General features: G+C 41.3%; 1 protein-coding gene across 2 annotated transcripts in view; it reads right to left on the bottom strand.

Moving 5' to 3' along the window:
• Nucleotides 1-24,948, bottom strand: part of LOC308086121 (alpha-2-macroglobulin-P) — a 38,225-nt gene that overhangs the window by 4,216 nt on the left and 9,061 nt on the right. The window contains exons 10-31 of one of the 2 annotated variants that reach the window (XM_080429520.1): nt 24,740-24,849; nt 24,053-24,217; nt 23,048-23,281; nt 21,448-21,511; nt 19,871-20,016; nt 19,427-19,576; nt 18,938-19,261; nt 17,526-17,598; nt 15,660-15,816; nt 12,983-13,211; nt 12,166-12,292; nt 9,715-9,836; nt 9,212-9,263; nt 8,667-8,753; nt 7,532-7,708; nt 6,877-6,958; nt 6,059-6,215; nt 4,744-4,818; nt 3,671-3,836; nt 3,154-3,353; nt 1,835-2,050; nt 438-556 (exon numbers count right to left, since the gene is read on the bottom strand). In XM_080429520.1, the coding sequence (XP_080285646.1) occupies nt 438-556; nt 1,835-2,050; nt 3,154-3,353; nt 3,671-3,836; nt 4,744-4,818; nt 6,059-6,215; nt 6,877-6,958; nt 7,532-7,708; nt 8,667-8,753; nt 9,212-9,263; nt 9,715-9,836; nt 12,166-12,292; nt 12,983-13,211; nt 15,660-15,816; nt 17,526-17,598; nt 18,938-19,261; nt 19,427-19,576; nt 19,871-20,016; nt 21,448-21,511; nt 23,048-23,281; nt 24,053-24,217; nt 24,740-24,849 (3,232 nt within the window). Of the gene's footprint in view, nt 1-437; nt 557-1,834; nt 2,051-3,153; nt 3,354-3,670; nt 3,837-4,743; nt 4,819-6,058; nt 6,216-6,876; nt 6,959-7,531; nt 7,709-8,666; nt 8,754-9,211; nt 9,264-9,714; nt 9,837-12,165; nt 12,293-12,982; nt 13,212-15,659; nt 15,817-15,860; nt 15,976-17,525; nt 17,599-18,937; nt 19,262-19,426; nt 19,577-19,870; nt 20,017-21,447; nt 21,512-23,047; nt 23,282-24,052; nt 24,218-24,739; nt 24,850-24,948 lie in introns of both variants that reach the window. The other variant, XM_080429521.1, reaches the window with a different exon arrangement.

A 24,948-nucleotide genomic window follows, 5' to 3' on the forward strand; every position in this document is an offset into this window, starting at 1 on the left:
GGGTCCGTGGCCAAATACATATCATTTTGGGGGTCCTTGACATGAAAAAGTTGGAGCACCACTGAGATACTGTAGCAACATACTGTTAGGATTTAGAAAACATTTTTAGATATGTATTTGGCCAAGGACCCCCAACTCAAAATGCTTTGTTCCAGGGACCCCCCAGAAGCAAAGATTTGAGTTACAAATGTTCGCTTAAAAAAAATATATATATTCAAAGATTTGCACAAATGTTCAACATTAGCAGATCTGCAAGCTCATAACGCGGCACTCGGTGCCACGCTACGAGCTTGTGTATCTGCTACTTTTGAATAGCCAAAGAAATCTAAAATGACACGGACGCGTTCCCGGATTGAGTGGGTTAAGTTACTGAAGTTGAATAGTGTTAGAAGCAGACGTACAGAGCTACAGTACACTATGACGGCTCTGCACTTTACCTGACTCCCACGGTGACAGCGAGCTGAGGTCTGGATGCGTTGCAGTTGGCGATGGCACACATACTGATGTTGAAGGAAGAGAAGTCTGGGGGAGGGGGGATGTTGTAGTGCATAGCGATCTGAGGAGAAAAGGTCCTCAATGAGACACCATCCATAATGCAATGCGTTTCTGGACACCTAGTATACTGTAGTAGGACTATGACTGATGACATTATCCTATGACCTTACTACTATACTACAGTAAAGATTTTTACGATAGTATATTGGTAGTGGAGCCCCATTTGGAACCACTCCCTCCGCTGTATAGCTCCGAGATGAGGTCCCACAGTAGCGGCTATCGGCAGCGGTAGAGTCCGTCCAAACGGTCTGTGTGGATCACCTTTTTCGCCACATCGTATCCAAAAAGTAAAAGGTAGTCCCCGACACCGACAGATGTTTGAGGAAATTAAACTTTTTAGGACGGGGTTGAAAAAAACGTTTAAATCGCTTATTTAGTTTCCCCATTGTAGCCGAACCGGGAGCAGTACTGGCACCTGCCGTAGGGGGTTCTTCCGAGTTGAATGGGAAAACATGACTAAATAAGCGTTTTGAACATTTTTTTCAACCCCGTCCTAAAAGTTTACTTTCCGCTAAATCCTCAAACATCTGTAGATTTCGGGGACTACCTTTACTTTTTGTACAATGTGGAGAAAAAGGTGATCCAGAGACCATTTCGACGGACTACCGCTGCCGGTAGTGGCTACAGTGGGACCTCATCTCGGCGCTATATAGCGGAGGGAGAGGTTCCAAATGGGGCTAATGGTAGTATGATGTTTTTTTGTGACCGCATTGTATGCATTTGTGATGCCTTCGCTTAGTACTTTTTTATTCATTTGATAGTAGAGTGTGTTTCTGACAATTTAGTATAGTATAATGAATTTATATTAATGAATGAATGAATGAATGAATGAATGAATGAATGAATGAATGAATGAATGAATGAATGAATGATTTGATTTAAGTGTCATGCCACCTTGTGGCCCATCCCTCATGGGATTATATGACACCTTTTCAGACAGTTACAATATTCAAAATAGTTTCATACACTGGTTACCGGTATTGCTGATCATATACAACAAATACCGACCAAACAAAACAAAACAAAACATAACATGAAGTACATATCTCCTACTGGCTGTACAAAGCTTTTTTAATAATGAATTGAAGACCAATAGCAAGTTAGCAACCTTAAAGTTTAACTGTGTAAATCTTCTCTTATGGGTGTCCCTGGTACAAAATGTTTTCAGATGGGGGTCTGCTGACAAATGCATATCAATTTGGGGGTCCTTGACATGAAAAGGTTTGAGAACCACTGATCTATTGGTATCTATAAGTTACCGCTATGAATTATTAGTTACCTGAGTGAGGACACAACTCTGTCCCTGCGCTTTGATTGTGTAGTCCCATGGGACCTGGGTCAGTTCCTCCTCCTGGTAGAGCAGTTTGTTGCTCTCGTCCACTGTGAACTCGGTCACCAGTCCTGATGATGTGCTCACTTTCACCGTACTGCTTCCCCCAGGACTGTAGGTGGCAGCACCGAACATGGCCAATGCCTGAAGTGCTACCACTGTGTCCTGGCCATCAAAGATATAGGAAGAGGGGTTAGAACATGCTTCCATGTCGTGCAGGCATTTTGACCCAGTCAACTACTATTACAAAGGGATAATTGTCTTCGGAGGGCCAGGAGACAAAGACTACTGCATGTTTTGCCCTTGTCTATGTGTCCGCCCATCTGTATAATCTTGGACACCGCTGGACCGATCAGTGTCAAACTTTGCATGCACACTTCCAGTAGGCAAAGGAAATATCTTTCAGACTTTTCATATTCCATTCCGATTGGCTATGATTGCTTTCAAAGTTTGCAGGAGAAGCCGATTTTACAAAAAAAAATAAAAAAATCATGAAGAATACAGCATCAAATCTACCCCAAATGTGGTTTTGGCATTGGCTGTGAATAGACAATGACATGTTGGTGGTTTAGTAAAGCCATTAATGGCTTTATTTTTAGATTTCAAATTTGTTTCCATTTTTCTGCACAGTTCTGAACCTGAATCACTGAGTAAATGTTAGCTAAACGATATTATGTGGTATATACGTACATTTGAATTTAGGTCATAAATATACATTTTCTCCAGCTAATATTTTCGGCAACACTCTTGAAATCAATCTGCACTTTAAAATGCACCAAAATGCAAAGATAATACACAGCAACTTGGACAAATAACCATGCAATGACATTCTGTGTGTTGGATATCTCAAGTCTATACAAGTACTGAATAAAATGCCTTCCAATGGCTTCCTCAAAAATCGGTATACTTTGGAAAAACTGTCAGCAGTAATGTCACATACAGTATAGCGCGAGTCATAGTCAGTGGGCTGAACATGGCAGACAGCCGATATGGTCCTTTAAGTATATAGTTAGGTTTTTCTGTGTGTGATTTATTTAGATGTGTGCAGAGAGACAGGAAGCTCAGGATAAAGTGTAAAAACATGCAACAAGAGGTCTCCACACGGAATTGAACCTTGGCGCCGACAATTATGTGCTCAATGCACCATCCGTTCAGTTTTTTGGCAAAGACATTTGGTGTAGACAGAAAAAAAAGTACAGACATAACTCAGGTCGAGTTTACTAAGTCTAGGGGGTTTAGGTGGTTAAGCGTAAGCAGACTGTTACTACCTGTGTGGAGGCAAAGCCACCCCAAGGGTTCTGCTGCTGGGCCAGCCATCGGACGATGCCAGCTGCGTAGTCCAGGCCAAAGTCTGAAATGGTGGCGTTACCGGAGAGCAAGGCCAGTAGTGTATACGATGTCATCTCCACCGCTATGGAATCCAATTTTTTATTGGGGCCTTCGGCTCTCTCCCAGTGACGACTACCATCTGTAGGTACGATCGCAAGAGTTAATATTTATGACTTTTCACTTTTACATTTCTGTATGTGTACCTGAAATTGTATTAAATGGCAAGGAAGGATTTGTATTTTCATTTGTATTTGCTTCCATATATTGTAACTAAAACATATATTTTGTACACATTATTTTCAAACAAAGAGCTTTCAGTATGGGATAGCCTTCATCTTCAGAGGCTAAAGTCGAAGTTATACTAGGTTGTACACCAAAAATAGCAGATCTACATGTATTTTTGGTGCACTGGTGTGCAACTACGTATAAATCAAGTGTAACACTTTGCTGCCCTACCTTCAACAATGGCCAGTTGGTGCATGGAGGTGATGAGTTTGAGTCTGATCTCCTGGTTCCCAGCCAAGGTGAAGGTGTAAGCCAGCAGGGCTGTAGTGTATCTGTTGTCCAGTTTACCTGCTACCGCTTGCTGTAGACAGGCCAGACACTTCTGTACCACAGGGTCCTGATGCAACAGACACACAAGAGATGACTTAATTGTATTGACCAACATCGCAAATACACCTAATTTTAAGCATGCTGGTTATACTCTCTCACACACGATATGACAGACATGCAATTTTGATGACACAGTTGTGTATGTAATAAACAACAATATAAGCCTAGATATGAAAAGTTGATTGATTTATCAATACAATAAACATGCTCTGAAAATGAACACTTTTAACACTTTCAAGATTTTCATGTGGGCCCTGACCAGAAAAGGTTGAGAACCATTGATATAAACAATAGCCAAGCTGGAAAAAGTAATAATCAAAGAATAGCAGCAAGGACCATGTTATTGATCACAGTTCGTTTGACATCAGTAAAAACGTAATTATAACATTTAGGTTTTGGTCTATATTGGTCTCAGGTTAGAGGATTATAATAGAATTTTTAGAATGCCAATCTGATCAAAATAATTTCTTGGCTATCTAATTGTATTTGGACCATAGAGTGTTAACTTCACAGCAGGGGTCTTGTCACAGCTCCTGTTGCCGTCATTAGGATCTAGTCAACAATTGTTCCAAGGTCTATTTCCACTATTCTGTTTCTAGCTGGTTCAGCAATACCATTGATGTTGTCAAGAAGCGTAACATGCCTGTACATAGAATATGACCATTCAAGGACAGCATCTTTGTTAGAGTGGACAACTATAAGAAGGGTATGAGATTGGTGCTCTGGGTGCTTTCCCCCCTGCTGGGGATTTTCTATGTACATATGACAACATCCACACCATCAAGTTCTATAAAGGTGGCGGACAAAGTACAGATGAATGAAAACGTTATAGTGTGTTATTTAATGGCCAGGTTGGGCGTGTACCGGTCTGTAAGCAACAGAACTAGAAGGTGCAGCATGATGTAGAAACTCACTGTGGTGTCGGGATTCACTTCCAGTAGAGCAGCTGTGATGTAGGCTGTCAGAGAGATGTCATCACTCACTCCTCCCTGTAGACAGAACCACCACCAGCAGTCAGAGTTATGTTTACAGGCTAGAGACACTTTCATTCAGTAACACCCTGAACGTCCCATACTCTGTAAACTTCTGTGGGAAACAACTATCAGTGAAAACAGCTGTTAAGGTGCGTTCCCACCGAAAGATAAAATATCTATTAGCTTGAATCACTCCACTTTGGTCGCCTCAGTTGGGATTTTCCACCTGGAGTGACGAAACCAAGGCGATGAAACGTTTCGTTCGCACCGCTCGATGCAAAGACGAGCCAAGTCGTGTCTTTTCATTGACTTTGAATGTAATTGCGCCGCTCAAACAAATATTTTATCTTTCGGTGGGAACGCAGCATTAGTTTGCTCATAAGCTATCCAGCTAAAAATGTCCATGTTTTTTCATTCATTATTATCATTTGCATAATTAGGGCCAAGCACTGGACCAGTGTGAAGCCCTATTTAAATGAAAGGAATTATTTATTATTATTCTATGTACAAACTAATAACAATTTTGAGGGGCTTAAAGTGCTCAAAAAGTCGCACAACTTTGCACATGCATCACAAATGCAGAAGCGTAAAGCCATAGAGATTTGTGACCTACTGTCTAGTGTCTATGGTACTCTATTTCTTCCACTCCTATGTCAATATGGCCCAGACAGACATTAGAATCTACAGTGTATAGTCTGACATGATACTAAGGTCTGGGCACAGGCAATTTGCTCTCCAGTCGGCAGATTTTGTTCCTTAAAGTCTGTCTGGGTTAGTGTTAATACATTATGTACTGTAGAAATTCTACAAGCTGTCAACAGGATGTCTTCAAGGCAAATTCATGTTTTATTTGTCAGTTTGCATACATTTGCACACATTCTATAATATAATAATCTACTCATAGCTGTATTCTATTAGCCATTGTCATATAATATGTACAGTACAATACATACTTGTATGTTAACTTTTTAATATTCTGAACATTTACCTATACTCTCTGTACTTGCTTACGGTCTGCATTGCGTTATGGTCATCAGCATTCACTGCTGAATGTACTGCAACTACGCATTTGAAAAAGTCTGGGTCTGTGCGTGCATGCGTGTGTGTGTTTTAGGGATATCCCACAGCTCAAGCTGTGTTGTGTTACTGACATCCAACAGAAGTCTTGAGCCAGAATGGCTAATTATCAGCAGCATATTTACTGGCTCTGCCAACAGCACTGCTATGCTCTGTCAGCTAAATACAGGTCACAAACCTTCATTCCGTTGTGGAACAGTTTCCCCACTGAGTTGATGCAGCCGTCCTTACGCTGGTGAGAAGCCAGCCACGACTTGGCATCCTCAACGTGGTTGGGGTCCACAAAGATGAATGGTTTGGCCCCAGCAAATGACTTCATCACAAAAGCAGTCAGCCTGGACGCGCAGCACGCACGCGAACACACACACACACACACACACACACACACACACACACACACACACAAAACAAAGCTGACCATGACTAATGGTTGTGGTAACCTTTACATGAACCCTGCTTTCATGGCGATTATATAACAGCTGCAAATGGCGTGCTGTCTCACATTTGGCTCTGCCTGCACCCACAGCGACCCAACATGATCTTACACTATACACTACACCCATACACAGCTACACAGTGTAAAGTCTGTCTGGGTTAGTGTTAATACAGTATGTACTGTAGAAATTCTGCATTGCAATTCATACACAGCTACACACTACACCATACACACGAGACACATATGGTACACAGCTACACACTACACCCATACCCAGCTACACACTACACCCATACAGAGCTACACACCAGTAGTAAAGATTAATCTAAAATTAGTTTATTTGAAAACTTGTGTGGCCAAATATGCATCCATTTGTAATCAGTTATCAGTTCATAATCATAAGTGGCCTTTATTCATGCATTTTAGAAAGAGTCTTCAGAGAAAATTGCAGAGAGTTCCTATGTGGAATCAATGAAAGGCCTACTGAATGGAACATTATTATGAATGCTAATCAGAATAACAGTGTGGCTGACATAATAACTGAGACTCATCATACTGACCAGGTGTTGCCAGATTTGTCGCTCTTCCCAAAGGCGCTGTAGGAACCATCATCATGTTTATAGTTCAGCTCTCTCTGATACCCTGTATCACCCATAAACATGCAGTATATCAACAAACAACAACAAAAAACCCTACTCACTCAAATGTAAGAACAGTATGTGGTCCTGAATTCATGGTCAACCTGAAAACCACTCTTTGTTTTATAACTTAAACCCTCTACTTAGTAAACTGCACCTGAGTTGGCTCGATACTTGCCCACTCCTTTTCCCTCTACACCAGATCTCTTTGCTGAAAATAGCACCTTTGTTTATTTTGTATAATAATGTCCTTTTATAATGTGTTTCCTTTGCTTAATGTTTTATGTAAAGCACATTGAATTGCCTTGTTGAAATGTGCTAAATACAAATAAAGTTGCTTTGCCTTACAAGCTCACAATGTCTCGCATTGCAAGCTTGCAGATGAGCCATTATCGGCTAATGTTCTCCCCAGAATAGGAATGTTAGGGTTCAAGTGGTTAACCATCTTCAACCTGGTGTCCCTATTTTGGGTAAGTCATTATAGGCGAATATGTTCAAAAATATTTTTTTGTAGATCTGCTAATACCATTGTACGATGAAGTATAAAATACAGCTTAAAGTTAAGTTATGGGCTCACCACTCTCCAGGAAGCGTGTGGCTCTGTCCTGGATGTCTTTGGTGAGCTGTCCGGTGCTCTGCAGGTATCTGAGGATGTAGATGTTGGGAGCGAACAGGACCATGTTCTGCTCTCCACAGCCGTACGGCATCGCCAGCAGCTTGTCCAGGTTCTTCATGGCTCTTCCCATCAGGTCACCTAGGGAAGGTTAATAAATAAATACATGATTAGATCAAATATACAGTATGTATATAAAGTGGATAAAATCTAAGATATTAAAAAAAGAGAAAAAATAATGAAAGTTTCATGTAAGCAGAGCAGACATAATCAGTGTATCGATTAAGCTATATTACATTAGAGGGAATTAACATTTAGCAACAGAAGTTGCAAATCTCCCAAAAAATATGAGATACTTGCACAGCAGGTGTGAGCCTCTGGGGTACAGCACCAGTTTACCTTGTATATGTGTTGTGTGAAGAATGTTGTACTGCAGTACAGGACCATTTACATAGTATTAAAGGGGATCTCTTCCAAACACCTACTGTGCACAAACCTTGTTGAAACTTTTCAGTGATTTTCCAGTGTGAGCTCTCGACACAATGCATTGGCAAGTGTTGACCGATTTTCACTTCTCATCAAAACAGAACAATAGGATTCGCGTTAAATATCACCAAAGTTCCCTTGTAATCTAGTACAAGAATGGGCAGAGAATGAATAGGAATGAGAAGAAGAGGGCAGGAATCATGTTCATGGAAGATTATGGTCAGATTTCCAGAGAACGGGGGCTGGAATGTCCTTGAGAGCAATTTGTTCCAATAAATATGCAGATTTGCACTGAATAATGCTCTTCAAAATGAGATTGATCTTACCCAACCGTATCCATATTTGGAGAGTCTGTGTCTGTGCTTGTGTGTAAATATTAGGATATTAGTCCTACGTGGAATGTTGGACTGGACAAAGTTGAATCTTCACAAGATTCAACTTTGTGGCATTTACCTTCATTTACCTTACTTTTGTGGCATTTGAATGCGTGTGACAGAGTGAATGTAATACACATTGTAAAGCACTTTGGATAAAAGGTGCTATATGGATGATTTACCAAATTCACAAATTCTGCGTGTACAACTATTGAGTTTAATAAGTTGATCTTACTGACCCAGTACAGAGACGAAGGCCTTGGGTGACCCGGCTATAAACTGCTCAGGGAGCTCCAGAGAGATGTACTCCTCCACTGGTTCACCTTCTGCACCACACCAACACAATGAAAGCCACCAGACAGATGGATTGGTGGGTAGAGGGTGGGTTAAGGGTTGCAGAAGGAGGGCAAGGGTTGGACAACAGGGAGACATTGGGGTCAGAGGGTCACATTTAGAAGAGAAGACTTCATTCCAAGGGGTTGTTTATACTTTTGGGAAGAATGTGTGCATTGTGTGGTGTTAACATTTTCAAGAATGATTAGATCATACAATTGCATTGTATGTAGTAATGGGGAAAATGTTTGTTGAGGGTTACATATTGGCCTGTCACAATGATTACATAATCGCTGAAAATAGACGATCTACAAGCTTGTACAGTAGATCTGCTATTCTCGAAAATGTTCCCTAGAACAAGGATGTTAGGGTTCAAGTGGTTAATAAAGTTATAGAGCCAATAGGAACTTCATCATCGAACTGTTGTTGTTTAATGTCTCTGTATGCTGACCTGCAGGACAGAGGAATGCATTGTGGGTGCTGGTCTCTGGTACTCCTTCAGCCTGGGGAAAACCAACAGAGAGAGAGACACACACACAGACAGACAGACAGACAGACAGACACACACACAATTATGGATTATAAATGTGATGTTGGTGTGGAGATATTTTGTCCTGAATACTGGGTTAGCAATACCACACAAACCTTTTTGGCACAATTTATTTTTTTATCACCTTAAGTAACACAGAGACAGAGATTCAACACTGGCTCTGTACTCTAGACCAGGGCTCCCCAACCTTTCCCCAACCTTTTCACTTGCATTCATTATATTGAAATCATTTTTGAACTATTGTGAAATGATGCCTCCTTGATGAACGTCATATCAATTGCCTTATTGATTAATATACCTTATTGCATCTACGTGCTGCTGTGATGTTGCAAGCTAAACACACTGATGAAGAGCAGTTTTGATATTTGGGCCCAATAGTGTTTATTTTATTTTCAGACACTGACCTCCACAAGCAGGGGGCGGATCACTGTGTCGTTCTGTCCTTTCTCAGGGACAGTCGCTATGTCGTTACCACACAGCTGTTCTGTCCTCAGGGCCTCAGCGCTGACCTTCAGACTCACCTTACCTGTACACACACACACACACACACACACACACACACACACACACACACACACACACACACACACACACACACACACACACACACACACACACACACACACACACACACACACACACACACACACACACACACACACACACACACACACACACACACACACTTATTGATTACGGTTCATTCTGCTGACACCCCGTCATTCAATCTGTGTATTTAGGCTAATCTGTATTTCCCTCCTTATGGATTAAAGTCTTCCATGTTCTTCCTCCTTCCCCTCTTTCTCCTCAGTCTCCGTTTTCTGTTTCACCATGGCAACTAACCCTCATTCTCTCTCCTAATATTTTATTAACGTATGGAAAATACCAGCTCATTTCTTCCATTCCCTGTGTGTTTTGCAATTACCTCCAGCAATTTGCATTACCTTTTAGATTTTTTCCACCAATTTCCCTACTTTGAGCCTTAATTTGAATTGAATATTTCAAAACAGACTAAATATTTTAGTCTAACTTTATAAAATATGAGTGCGCATATTGCATTCATGGGGATAGTTTTATAGAGTACCTTCATTAACCAAACTTGACATCTTGGGAAGTTGTTTTCATTCTGTTTGGAGTTTAATGGGAAATAATGAGCCTGAGAATTAAGACAAAACTGACACAAAACGAATACTACTGTACGTATCTATGGCCACCATATGGGAACTAATTAATGAATACAACATATCTATGTCCACCGTATAGGAACTAATGAACGGATACAACGAATCTATGGCCACCGTATACTGTATATATTAGCTGAGTTTACATGCTACAGTAGTCTCCATAATTTAATCTGCTTTAGCAAATTAACAATATACTGGAAGAAAAACATGACATAAACAGAGGTATGTACTGGTATATACTGTATGTTTTTGTGAGCACTTTTTTAATGAGACAGGGATTAGAGCTCAAATTGGATTCAGGTACTGACAGGACAGCTTTTCCAGCAAGCATTAAAATGTAGAGCTGCAAGCCATTATGGTTTATGTAAAACCACCAAATGTAAAAACAGTCAGGGTATGTAAAATAAAATAATGAAAAAAAATCCCCCTAACACCCCTCTCCTTCACTTGTTCTCTCTCCTCTCCCCTAACACCTACCCGCCTTCAAATCCTACCTTCTAACCTCCTTCAATCACGATCATAGAGGACAACTATACACATCTCTGCCCCCTCTGGAGAGAAGAGAGGTTTCCTCGCATTTCGTCAGAGAAAGAGACTACCTGACTCGTTAGTACAAGTGATTGTCAGCGCTCCTCAGAGGACGGGCGGGGGGGCAAAGTGCAATCAGGTATTCATCCCAGATCGTTGTCTTCATCTCCGTTGATGGAGGCTGACAGCCTGAAATCCTTGGGTTTCAGGCCGTGCAAAGATCAACGTTAGGAGAACAAGTTGGTTCTTTAGGCAGCAGCAAGGGACTGAGCTGTCAGCACGCATGATTCACACCAGTTATCTTGACTTACCGGGTCCTACCTTGACTACATACCTGTGAAAGATATTCTGTTTTTATCTGAACATCTATGTGGGTGTGGAGGTGCTGTAACTGTAGGAAATAGAAATCACTGAAGAAGACAGTACTGTATGTCTGCTAGATGTGAAGGCTGCATAGCGGCACGAACCTCTAGAGTGAGTGTGTGTGTGTGTGTGTGTGTGTGTGTGTGTGTGTGTGTGTGTGTGTGTGTGTGTGTGTGTGTGTGTGTGTGTGTGTGTGTGTGTGTGTGTGTGTGTGTATGTACAGTATATATATATACACAGTACACTGCATATTTACATAGACACACACACACACACACACACACACACACACACACACACACACACACACACACACACCGTATTTTAGGGCTGTCAAATGATTAAAATGTAATCAGATTAATGACGGATGAATAATTAAATAATCAGATTAATGACAGATTATTAATTAATGAATCATGATTAAATCACCAGTCGCAACTACAGGTATGCTCAAAATATGCCCAAATTCTCTGTTCTGTATATGTTTGTGGCAAAGATAAATGACTTTCTCTCGCTTTTTCCCCATTGTGCCAACACTCACTTGGCATCGCTGACTCGTTGTTCACTGCCAGCTAGCCAAATCAAATATTTGATGATCCATTAACAAAGGAAACCATAAAACACTTGTCTAGCACAGTATGTGCTGTTAAGAGACTACCATAATGAGTGAACAAAGAGGAGAGGAGTTTCAAAAGAATGTTTTGAACATCAAACTCTCCTTCTACAGGGCTGAACTGGGTAGATCTGAGTGAAGCGAATAGAGTGAATAGTGTGACTCACCCAGAGCGGTAGGTGTCACAATCCAGTTGAATGTGTGAGACTCTTCCCCACACAGACACAGGGTATACACACAGCCATCACACTGTGTGACGGTGTAGTCATCCGATTCGCTCAAAGTTGCCTGCACCTGCACAGAACGCAACAACAGAAAAAACACTTAAGTCATGTGATAAAACACATTCAGTAACATAATATATAAATAAAATAATATATAAATAAAACAGCAAGTCCTTTCCACATTGTAGAAATCCAGCGTCACAATGGGTGGCCTTTGACTGATTGATTGAATACTTTATTAACACGTTTGTTAACAGTACGGTAGTACAGTCAACAAAGCTATGCTAAAAGGATAACACAAAAAGCTCCAGGGGGTTTGTTTCCATTGTGGTCCAGTGTACTCAATTCATCAACAAGGCGTACAATACATTTCAGAACAAAACCAATAGCAGCAAAAGATATATTTACAGAAAAAGAGGGGTGGGGGGCAGAGGATGCCACTCCCACAGGCTCCTTCCGTGGAGCCCACTGAGGGAGTGCGTTTGTCTCTCTGGGGCGCAAGCTGATAGGGGATAGAATTCGAAGTCCAATTGTAATTTGAGGACAGCCATGTTTTTAGGCCAGTTTGATCTGGGTATCTGTGTATCTGTGTATCTGTGCATCTGTGTATCTGTGCATCTGTGTATCTGTGCATCTGTGTATCTGTGTATCTGTGTATCCGTGTATCTGTGAATCGTGTCTGTTTGTATGTTGTTTTTACTGCACAAATGAAGTTCCGAAAGGAAAATTAAGTAAATTAAGTTTTGTACTCTAGACGTACCATAATGCAGTTGGAGAGGTAGTTGAACACTGTAGCTTTGAGTGTGAACACTTCTCCCCTGATGACGGAGTAGGGTAGGGTCAGACTGATGAAGAATGGCTTGAAGGCGGTCAGTGCAGTGCTGGGAGCCAGACCCAGGCCTACAGAGGACGATGTACAGAAGGCCCCAGCAGCCCACTTGGTAATGGTGTCAGGAACCATCTGCTCCAAAGTCAATGAGCCAGTGTCTCTGTAGCACAAACCAACAATTTATTTTAACTACAGTACATAAATTCAAAATACGTTATTAGGGATAGATAATTGTCTAGGTTAGGGGCTCCCGAACAATTTGAAATACATACACTCATGAAAGACAACAAAAAAAAAACTTTAAAAAAAAGAGAAGAAAAATACACATTTTGTATAATTAATAGCAGGAGTGCAGAGCAGAGCTGCATTAAAACAAAAAACAAAGAACTGTCTATTTGCCTGTTTAAAATGGATATTGCAGTGAGCTTTCTTTTTGGCCATAGGTACTCTGAAGTAGAGCACCGCATCGGGAGCGGCAAATCTTGCGGGCGCGGGCGGTATTTAAATACCTGTGGTCGGGAATAGGCGGTCAAAATAAAAGCTGCGGGCCCCGCAAAATCCCGCATCCTCCCGCAATAAAATTAAATCACTGCGGGAGCAGGCGGGAATGGTCAGAAATCCAACGGGAGCAGGCAGGAGCGGGATTAAGAAAATACTCCCGCGCAGGGCTCTACTCTGAAGCAGTGACCTAATGGGAGTAACTCAAGGGAGTGGTGAAGGGAGCTTAGTGATGGAGTCTGCCGGTGTTTTGATTGCTTGCTTAGTGATTCTTAAGAGTTCTTTCTTGCTTTTATCTGTGAGGAAGTTGAACCAGGATGCAATGTTGAATGAATGTGAGGACTGATTCGATGAGTGACCAGTAAGTATACTGCAGTTAAAATGTCCTGTCTGTCTTTTTTGTAGACACCGTCCACATATCGTGTGGAAGAAAGGTGCCCAGGTACTTAAAGGTCTCAACCAGTTCCCCCTCCTGCCCTTCCAGCCCGAGTGGTCCACAGACAGGTATCAGGTGCCCAGCGCCCCTACAACACAGCTGCTTGGTCTTGCTGATGCTCAGTTCAAGGGAGCTCTCATTGAGCCAGAGGACCATGGAAGCTCTTCTTGAGCCAGAGGACCACAGTGTCCAGGGAGCACTCGTCTGTCAGGGGGCCACTAGGGCAATGTCATCAGCATATTTAAAAAGTGACTGTCCGTTGTTATTGCAGGTGATTTCGTTTGTGTGTATGGAGAAGAGGATGGATGACAAGACACAGCCCCGTGGGACCCCATATACCCTGTACTTGGACAAACACATTAAAGATTAACCACATGAACTGTAGCATCCCTATTCTGCAAGAACGTTCCGAACGTTCTTGCAGAATAATAAATACCAGATCTACAGGCTCAAAGCGCTTGTGGATTGTCAAAGACATTTCGCGTAGAGGGTAAAAAAGCACAAGTCTGCGATTCCATCGTGGAGTGAACTTTTCAAAACAAGCTACCTCATTATTTTCAACATTTCCTACAGATATGTCCAGTTTATTCTATCCTAGCATAGTAGTCAGTAGAAATGTTAGTTTTTAGTTGCACCACATGAAAACAAGCACCCTCTAGTTGATATAAATTACATAATTTCACTTTTAACACATTGCATGCCAGTCGCGTAGATCTACGCGAACCTATTTAAAGCCGCAGCGTGCCAGTCGCGTAGATCTACGCGAACCGCCGATTCCCATGTTAAGTGCCCCAGGTGCACTTTCCGAATTTTTTTGATCCATTTCCGTTTCCGGTTTCCGGTCGGAAACGGAATTATTCGGGTTCCGGTTTTTTCGATCGTATCCGCTTCCTGTCTGGGATCCTGTTTAAAACTCGATTTTCTCTGGTTGTTGTTTTTCTCCTCGCTGATCACTGTTTACCGTTGATCGGCTGTAGCTTCAAGATGGCGGCACGGATTTGGAAACTGTTTTCGCTCGCCGTTTCTCACGGATCCGCTGTGTGTTTAGAACCAAATGAACGCGCACTTTTAACTTATTTAGCGAGGTCTGTGGCGACATGAAAAAAACTAAAAAACAACAATAAAACGCTGGCACTGGTGAGTACATTATGAGATTAAACTCTGGCATGGAATGTGTTAATGAAGGAGACAATCGGCAAGATAAAAAAAAAAACACGATATATTTCTCCTTTGTATGTATAACAATAGTAATTGTTCAGATGAGATTTTGGACAAATTCAATATTACATATAAAATGTTCCACTCAATGTTGTTCCACTCAATAGCCTGTCAGGAGGACATCGCTATATTTGTCATTGGGCCCGATTCACTAAGCAGTTTACACCCATATTTTGAGTGTAAACGGCTTTATGGTGTTAAATGGGGGCGTGGAGCAATGCAAAGGATCTGGAAACAAGCTTCGGATTTTTTTGCGTATAATCTACATTCGCGTTTTCTAAATGGTGACATCGTTATGATTCTTTTAAACTGCCAATAAAAGTATTCTATTCTACAACAAGATTAACACAGTGAGACAGCAGATGTGGCATTACAATATCAACACTGAAAGTGTTAATAATGTAAGTGTCAAGTCGCATCCGTCCTGGCTGAATGAAGAGAGCTACTGAATATTACCCAACAGCCACCAGATCCCAGATCCAGGTCTCAGGGAAGTGAGTCCTGGCGGTTTCCTTCGACTCCCCGTGAAGTTTTGAAGATCCGGCGTCTGCTGCAGTCTCCACTCGCGACATGGTGTTGAATGCCATCGGGATCGGTGGGGTGTCTACGTAATCTGTGACACATATTGAATCACAGTGTTACAAAGTGCACACTTACCCAACAGAGACCAAGTCCCAGATCCAGGTCTCAGGAAAGTATGTTCTAACGGTCTTCTTGGTCTTCTTAGGTGGTGAGGCATCGTCCGTTTGGCCAAATGCCATTTCCTCTTGGTCTGCAAATGCGTCTCCATAGAATCAGAATCAGTTTCATAGTCTTCATATACTAAAGGAAAAAAGCTGATTGACACTGAACCAGTCAAGGAATGTACTGTAACAAGCAGCGTTGGACTACCTGTAATCGGATTACCTTTTCGAGTAACTAACGCATTAGTTGTATTACTTAAGATTTCCCTGTTCCTTCTGTTGCCACAAATGAAAAAGAAAATTCATCCAACAGATTAGCGCTGTTTGTTTATGTCCTACTCCTTGACAAGGCACAGAAGTTGCAGGTGTGCGTGTCAGTGTGTAATTGTGCAATGCACATTCGGCAAGCAGCGACATGGTAGAGATTCAGAGAAGGCAGATAGGTCATCCTTTACATCGTGGAAGTATTCAATTTATTTTGAATTTGTTGGTGAAAGGACTGGAGTAAGAACATCAAATGCAAATTATGCCTGGGTAACAAGGGTCTGTCAGGTTCGATTTGAAGAAGAATCTCCAAGCCAAGCACAGCTCCACAACACTCGTGGCCCCCCTCCGGTAGGACAGAATTTTATGTTTAACAAACAAAATTGTAAAGTGCTGCAAAGGGGTTATTGCGTATGTCATTCATGTTATTACACTTTAGAGTTAAAGATTATGGGCCGTAGACTAGGCTATGCAATGATGATACGGTCAATAAACCAACAGTAGGCTCATTGAGTAGCCTCCTCTCCCTCTGGACAATTTGGACAAAAAAAAACTTGCACAAGAAATAGCAGGGGCTTAAATTGTTGGTAACGCAAAAGTAATCCAAGAAGTTACTTTTCTCAGTAGTTCCTGTAAGGTGTCAAATTACTTTTTAATGGCAGTAATCTTTGTAACTTCACAAGTTAATTTTAACAGTAACATTACCCCTTTCAGAACCTCAATAAAATAAAGCCTTTAGAAAAAAAGTAACATTACCAAACACTGGTCACAAGGTGTCCCTATTTCGGTCATATATTTATAGACAAACATTTTCCAAAAATGTCACACAAACAAGCTCACAACGTGCGAAACATTGTGCTTAAGTGGTTAAGGTATCCTGGCTATGATAGTGATGCCAATACATAATACACAGTACATGCACGTAAGCAGTTGTTATGATTATGATTATGGGACTGACATTTATCTGCTTGACCCAGTACATAATATACATGTGTTGAATCACTCTCATTTGCGTAAGCACATACCGATACCCTTGATTCCATGAACATCAACTACTTTATCAGATAGACTGTGCACAATGATACGAGATGCATGTTCTATTTCTACACATTCTGTTCTTTTCCATGTCTCATATCTTCTGGTCACATAAAGTAGTTGATGGCCATGGTATCAAATGAGTGAACACAACACATATATGTACTGAGTCAAGCAGATAAATGTCAGTCCCTTAATCATAACAGCAGTTGGTGGGAAACGTGGGCACCGCACATCATACAAAAACGCTTCAACCGCAGTACCACTGTGAGCTGATTAATCACAGTAAACTACAGTATTGTGTGCTCATGGATCTAGTCAGTGTCAGGGACATACATACCTGTGTAAAAGTTCATGTCGCAGTTGTATGGTTTTTTCACATCCGAGTTGGTCACAAGCTTAATTCCAATTTCCTGTAAAGAAAAAGGTACAGCAGTCAGCAAACTTTAGAGGGCAGGAATCTTTGTAGCCATGGTTCAGGTACAGGGTGCATAATTCAATCATTATTGATCATGAAATTAAAAGCTCCTTTTCATTCACAGCTGCAGGACTAGATTAGGACACGTTATTGAAATTTTGACCGAATAACCGATCATTTCCATAGTCATAAAGAACCAATACCAGTTTCCACCAGTGGAGATACACTTGTTATACAGGATTTACTAGAGCTGGATTAACGTAGAATGTGGTGGTATCTCAGACAGAGCTGGACATAGTGGTGCTGTATCTCAGATATAATTGCAAAATTATGCTTTTGCGATTATTTTCCCCGAAAGATAGTGGTCCTCATCATATTGGTGCCAAATATTGGGAATAGTTTTAATACCTATCAGATAACGTTAAATCATTATCGGCCGAAATTTGTATCATGACCGATACAGTATACAGGGGGTCCGAGACCCCTAGGGTGTCCTCAGAGATACTGCAGTGGGGCCGCCAAATCTTTGTGTGATAGGGATTTATTTTTTAATTTTTACATTAACCACTTGAACCCTCGCATCACTATTCTGGGGGGAACATCAGCTGAAAATAGCAGATCTACAAGCTCACAACACGTCACAGACGCGTTGTGAGCTTTAAGTGGTTAAATGTTTGAAAACACACATTTGACATGAATCCAATATGTAGTGGGGGTCCCTGCTTCATCTCTCTCTCAGCTAGGGGGTCCTTGGCCTGAAAACATTGTAGACCCCTGGTATAGAGCATAGCTATTTTGTTTACCGGCTCTGGTTCCACAAATAGAAAGCCCATTCATTCAGCCCATAGAGATTTCCAAAAATATTTATATTAATTATTTTAAGCCTGGAACCAAGCCATCCAGGCTCCTGGTGAATCATGACCATAAAGCATTTGATTCTGTGTTAAAAACAAATTGAAAAACGCAAAAAAAGAGGCAAAGTTACAACTTGTTCGCTCTATATGCATTCGTGCAAGATGGTCAAGAAGGAACTTCTCAGGGCCCTCAAAGTCTCCCTATGGCTAATTTTACTTTCCGTAGTTTGAAATTGCAACAGTAAGGCAACCAGATGGACCAGTAGGTCATTGTCACTATCGATTCTAAGTGGGTGTGTCATAACACCACTTTTAACCAAGTAACATTTCAAGAGGAGCTTAACATTTTGAAAATGCACATATTTGTAAAAAAAAAAAGGTCCATGGTGCCTCTGGAATCAATGTACAGCAGTGGCACAGGTTGGAAAACTAAAAAAGCTGAGATCTCAATGTAATCGAGTTCTTCAAGCCCAATCTAACCTTAAAGATTCCATACACATCATTCTTCTCATTGGTTGGCCCAAAGTAAAACGAACGCTTTGATCGTCCAAGTCCCCCCTTTGTTGAGTCCACAGGCTCTGGAGGACCATCAAATGTGGTGGGAACTTCTAGTTCCAATATGGAGGCTTCTGGTAAGGAAGGTTCAGCTCTCAGTATGGGAGGCTCTGGTTCCAGTATCGGTGGTTCTGGTTCCAATATGGGAGGTTCTGGTACCAGTACGGAAGGGAGGCAGAGGTACGGTTCATGATCATTCACCTGGTAGTCGTAACCAGTCAGCTTGTGCACGGGCAGCAGGTTGTACACCTACGATCACATGCACACACAGAGAGACACACACAGCTATAAAACTGACAGATCTAATAGCATGGGGTTCAGGCAAACAAACATTGTGTGGGATTGTTCACATTTTTTCATTGAAGCTGCATTGTGTGATATTTTGAATAGATACTTGTCAGACAAAATGCATACATATTTGAGGTTAAGTTCATCTTCTGGCTGCAACAGTAAGATACTCTGGTCAATGGCTCGGATGGAGCACAGCGAGCCTGGCTGAGCGTTCAGGTTCAGATTTGTCTTCTCTCCTGGGAGCGCCTGGACAGACGAGTACTCCAGAGACACCTGTACAGCAGAGATCACGGTTGAACATTTGTTAGCTTGTGTTTTGATAAATGATATGTATTTATGTAGCAGTACCTTTATTCAAAGTGCTTTACAATGTGCGTTACATTCATAAATGCATCCACACGATGGTGATGGAGGCAGCCATGCAAGGCACTGACCAGCTCATCAAGGAGCAGCAGTGAGGGTCGAACCGGGAACGGTCCGATTCCTAACCCCTCTACCTCCTGAGTTACGCATCTGAAGTGTAGCTAATGGTTTTTAGGAGGAATGCCTTACAATACACGAGCCTACCTTGTTCCTCAGGCAGAGTTCAATAGGGAAGTCCTTGCTATCGGCTACAGCCTCCCCAGCGGGCAGGATGGTGTAAACCACCACCTGGGCATAGGGCGTCATATCAGCTGTTTGCTTCAGCTGCATACGAAATTTCCCTTTGTTCACTGGCAATGAGCAGAAAAAACAGAGAAAAATTTATGTTACTATATTAGTGGTGCTCAATTGTTTTCATGTCAAGGACCCCCAAAATGACATGTATTTGGCCGCGGACCCCCCCATCTCAAAATATCTTGTTCGAGGGACCCCCAGAAGCCAAGATTTGAGTTAAAAATGTTCGCTTTAAAATAATATATATTCAACGTTTTTCACACATTTTCACGATTTTTCAAAAATAGCAGATCTACAAGCTCGTAGCGCGGCACTCGGTGCCGCGCTATGAGCTTGTAGATCTGCTATTTTTGAATCGCCAAAGAGTGATTGTAGTTTAAAAATAATGCTTTTTAGCTCAAATAACAAAATGACACAGATGCGTCCCAGGTCTTAATGGGTTAAAACTGAATTTGCATCTTGTTAAATAAATGTAATAAACTAGAAAGGTGCGCCAAGTAGAGAGAAAATCTCCGCCAGTGTGTCTGTGTGGTGTGTGTTGGCATCATGAAAGGGAGTCACGTGTCAAAAAATAACAGATCTACAAGCTACAACCCTCCACGATGCTTTTTTGTAAAGAAACAATTCTAAGCATTTTAATTTTTACTTCAGAGCAGCTGCATATGTACTGTACAGCCGTGAAAGTGGCACTCTGCTTTCCTGTCTCTCTAATACACATTCATTGTATATCTTCCTCCATCTTTCTCTTGGATTTCTGTCATTCAAATGATCTGTACATAGTCCACATAGTCCGAAATATGTACGACCAGTCAATCAAAGGTTGCAATTTAAAATGTGTCGGCTGCACTACATTCGCTTTGTGAGTCCTTTGTGAGAGAAAGTTAGGCACTGCAAGGCAGTTGACATTTTATAGTCTCTAAACGGACAAATATCTTTATATTCTTCACCAATAAGAACAAAACTACATCACACAATGTTGGTGTAACTAAGAGATTCACTGAAAAAAACATTTCTGACATGGATAGACTAACAACATTGCAACTTTGAGGAATTGGCATTTCCTGGTTTTATACAGAGAAGATGCGAGTGCCGGCGAATTCCATGCCAGTATTGGTTGTATCCCTTAAGTCGGAGAGACTCAATTCACAAAGAAATTTCAGTTGTTGACCGATTAAAAAAAATAGGCCAGAACTGCTGGCAGCGTGTACAAGGAATATGACGCTGACAGACAAAGGGCTTAATACATGAATCACACACAGACACACAAGGGCTGAATGCCTGAATCTCCTGGCGGAGATTAATAATAGTCACTGGATCTAAGGTTAGGCGACCTTGTGGATTAAGGAAGGCATTGTTGGTTAACAGTACATTAGCACTGGCAAAAGAAATGCCGGTAGTAGAATACAGTTATACGATTAGTACAAACTGAAACATAACTATAAAAAACATACAGTACAGATTAGGTAAACATTCAAACATTTTATTACCTGCTCCTGCTGTAACGGTCACTGGCACCTGGCCATGCTGTACAATTCCACCTCTGGATGTCACCTGGAAGTGCAAATGAGAGACATATGAACACATAAAAGCAAAGTTGGACATTTGCCAACTAATGAGTTGAACTATTCTATTGTTATTTATTCAGGAGTATGAAAGTGGAAGCAACATAGATGATAAATCAGATTCTGCCAGTAAACAGATGCTTCAGTCCACGTGTGCATGTGATGTGCATGTGATGGGCTGACGCTCCACGCACAAACCCTATTATTCGGATTCCTTTCATTCGGGAAATATTATGCACACCCGCCAACTGCGTGTAAATTTCCTTGTAGGCCGGTAAATTACAGACATTCAGCCAATCACTGGCATGTACAAAAGGACCCAATTTCCTGTTGTTTCTGTTGTGTTTTCATGAAAAGCAGTGCACCCGTTTCTATACGGGACACACTTGTATGTGTGTGTGTCTGTGTGTTTGCCTGTCTGTTTTGGCACCATGAAAGGGAGTCACGTGCCAAAAAAGAACAGATCTACAAGCTACAAAGAAACAATTCTAAGCATTTTCATATTTACTTCAGAGCAGCTGACAGTGCTTGGGGATGGTTCTGAAAAAAAGTTAGTTGAGGTGTGTGTAGATTGAATAGCAATTTGCTATGTCACTATGAGAACTGTTTTACTCTGATAGGCTGCTATTTCCAGGGTAGATTATTATCAAGCCATGCCCCCATACCCCCAACAGGGTTTTGATTTTGGAACTTGCCACCTTTTTCACCCCTCATGAGTTTGCAGGTTTTCCTTCAGTCCACTGAAAGTTATAGTAATATTTCTTGTTGTTCATAATATTAATTGAAAATTGCATATGAGAGTATTATATAGTAATATTAACAATATATCCCCCAAAATATCTTTGGCTGGTGACAAATCCGCCTGGCTGGTCATTTCTTTAATCTGCAGTACCTGCCACGACAGCCAAAAAGTTAATTTTGTTAAGTGCATCCATTTGATCACAATGTTTGTATATTTCCTACGATCGAGCGATCGATTTGATCACAATGTTCTCTCTCTCTCAAATATAAATATATATATATATATATATATATATATATATATATATATATATATATATATATATATATATATATATATATATATGATCACAATGTTATATATTTAAGATTGATGGATCAATATCATTTAGGATTTAATTGTACTGTTTTTGTTAATTATCAACCGTGTTTTGCAAAGTGCTATAGCTTTTTTTTGTTAATTATGATCATTTTTAATTGATCTTATTGAGATAGGACAGTAGAAATAAAAAAAGCAAAATAAAAAAAGCAAAGGGCAGACATAATTCACAGCATTGAATCCAGTATTCATGTGTAGAGCCAGCATGTCACAATTATTATTAATTATTTCACCATCATCAGTGAGCCTGATTTATACATGGTTGCATGCTGGTGTCGCTCACCAACAATAGCTGATCTACATGCTCACATGTAGCAGCGCATCGTGAGCTTGTTGTGAGCTTGTGGATCCGCTATTTCCAGGGCTGACACCCGCATGCAACGAAGTACAACTCTGTACTCTTACCAAGTAGAAGAAGTTAAGGACAGTCTGTCCCTGTTTGAGTTCCTTTCCCTGGATGATGTACTCGGCGTGCACATAAACATCTTCACCACAGAGGAAGGGTTCACTGGCCTGGACGAGCTTCACAAAGCTGTTGCTCTTGGAGTAGAACTCTGTGAGGGACATGTGCGCTGACCTGTACCTGGGCTTGCGCATGCCATCGTAAGCCACGTCCTCTTCTTCACTCGTAGACCTTGCCTGTTGAAACACAAAAACAAGAAGAAAATCTAAAATATTTTTTTTGGGGCTTTTATGCCTTTATTTTTTAGGACAGTAGACTGACAGGAAATGGGGAGAGAGAGAGAGATGGGGATCGGGACTCAAACCCGCGACACACTGTCAGGCTGGCATTGCAGCCTAGGGTGCCTGGACCACCACGCTGCGGGCCAGGCCAAAAATCAAGGAATTTTGACCTGGTGCACTGCTCTCACACATATACTGTAGTAGAAAACAAATATACAGCAACATAAGAGAAAGGGTATAAGAGTAAGATTTAAAGGATTTAAGGGTAAGTCCACGTATGAGCAGTGTTAGAAGTGTATGGCAGTGATGAGAAACCTTAGTGACTCTAAGCCTGGTTCAACTCAACTGAACAAGGGGTAAGAAACTGCAGTGCTAATGTGTCTGGCTGTTCCTAGTTTTTATGCACCCGTGTTGCTTCTCAGAGAGGAGAGTTTGGAACGGCTTATGGCCTCGCATTGTGTTCCACAGATGCTCGTCTGCTGGCCTGGGTTCAAACCCCACCCCAAGACTCTCAGGTTTAAAGTGCTACAATTACAATTCAGGCATTTAGTAGATGGCCCCTAATCAAGAGCGACTTACAAGTGTGAAATCAGAGTAAACTGTCAGACTGTGTCGTAAAATGGGGAGTGCTACAGTCTCTCAATAGAGAAATATGATACACACAAAAAAGAATGGACCCTTCATTATAAAATATTAGGTCAAAGAAGGATTAGTTTGGAATGCAACCTGCAGAGACACTCTGTCTTTCCAGAGGGATGTGTCCAGAGAAAATGAAGCCATTCCTTTGTCGTCTGTGGTCAGTGTTAAATTCTCTGTTGGGCCTCGGCAGCGCGCAAACACATACACAGGCTCATTGATAGCAGGAGTGGAATCTGGGCCAGTCACTTTGACCTGAAAGGAGATAAGAAAATAATAGCCGCATCTTCTGTTGCACACAGAAACATGTTTATCAATGGTACACATTTTTCTACGGCTCAGTGACTTCTTTGATCTACTGTGCCAACAAGAGAAGAAGGGGAAAACAAAGCACACCATCATACCGGATATCGGTTTAGTTAAATGTGCTGTGATGTTTTTTGGCTAAAACTGTTTTATTGTTAAAAAGTTAAAGCTCTATGTCCAGGGGTCTCCCCGTCTCTTCAGCCTGAAAATACATTTTCAGCTGGGACACCAATTTCATCCAAACCAGGAGAGAGAATCAATTTATCAGTTTCAGTAAAATGTTTAACACTGGAACAAATTGCTTGGTTTCATCACTTCCAATTTCACTTATTTATCCTGTATCCTGTATGAGTTCTGTCACCTGATTGGATGGAATGGATGGTTCCCTGACCTAAACATTTATTTTCTGTTTACTAAAGAGCTGGAAAGATGGAGAGACCCCATTGAAAGTGGTTAAGATGGCATCATTACCTTTCCCTCAAATTTGATTCCTGGCTTATAAGCTGCAGGCACGTCCTCAAAAGTGACGGTTCTGATGTCACTGGTGAAGCTGGCCGAGCCCTTGCCTTTCAGGATGACCCCTACAGGAAGAGGAGAAAGAGTTGAGTGTTATAAGATAGCAGTGGTGGATGAAGTACTCAGATTTTTTTCTTAACCCTTTAACACTTGAACCCTAGCAT

The sequence above is a fragment of the Gymnoscopelus braueri genome (assembly GCF_963280865.1).
Source record: "Gymnoscopelus braueri genome assembly, chromosome: 5".
Classification (NCBI taxonomy): domain Eukaryota; kingdom Metazoa; phylum Chordata; class Actinopteri; order Myctophiformes; family Myctophidae; genus Gymnoscopelus; species Gymnoscopelus braueri.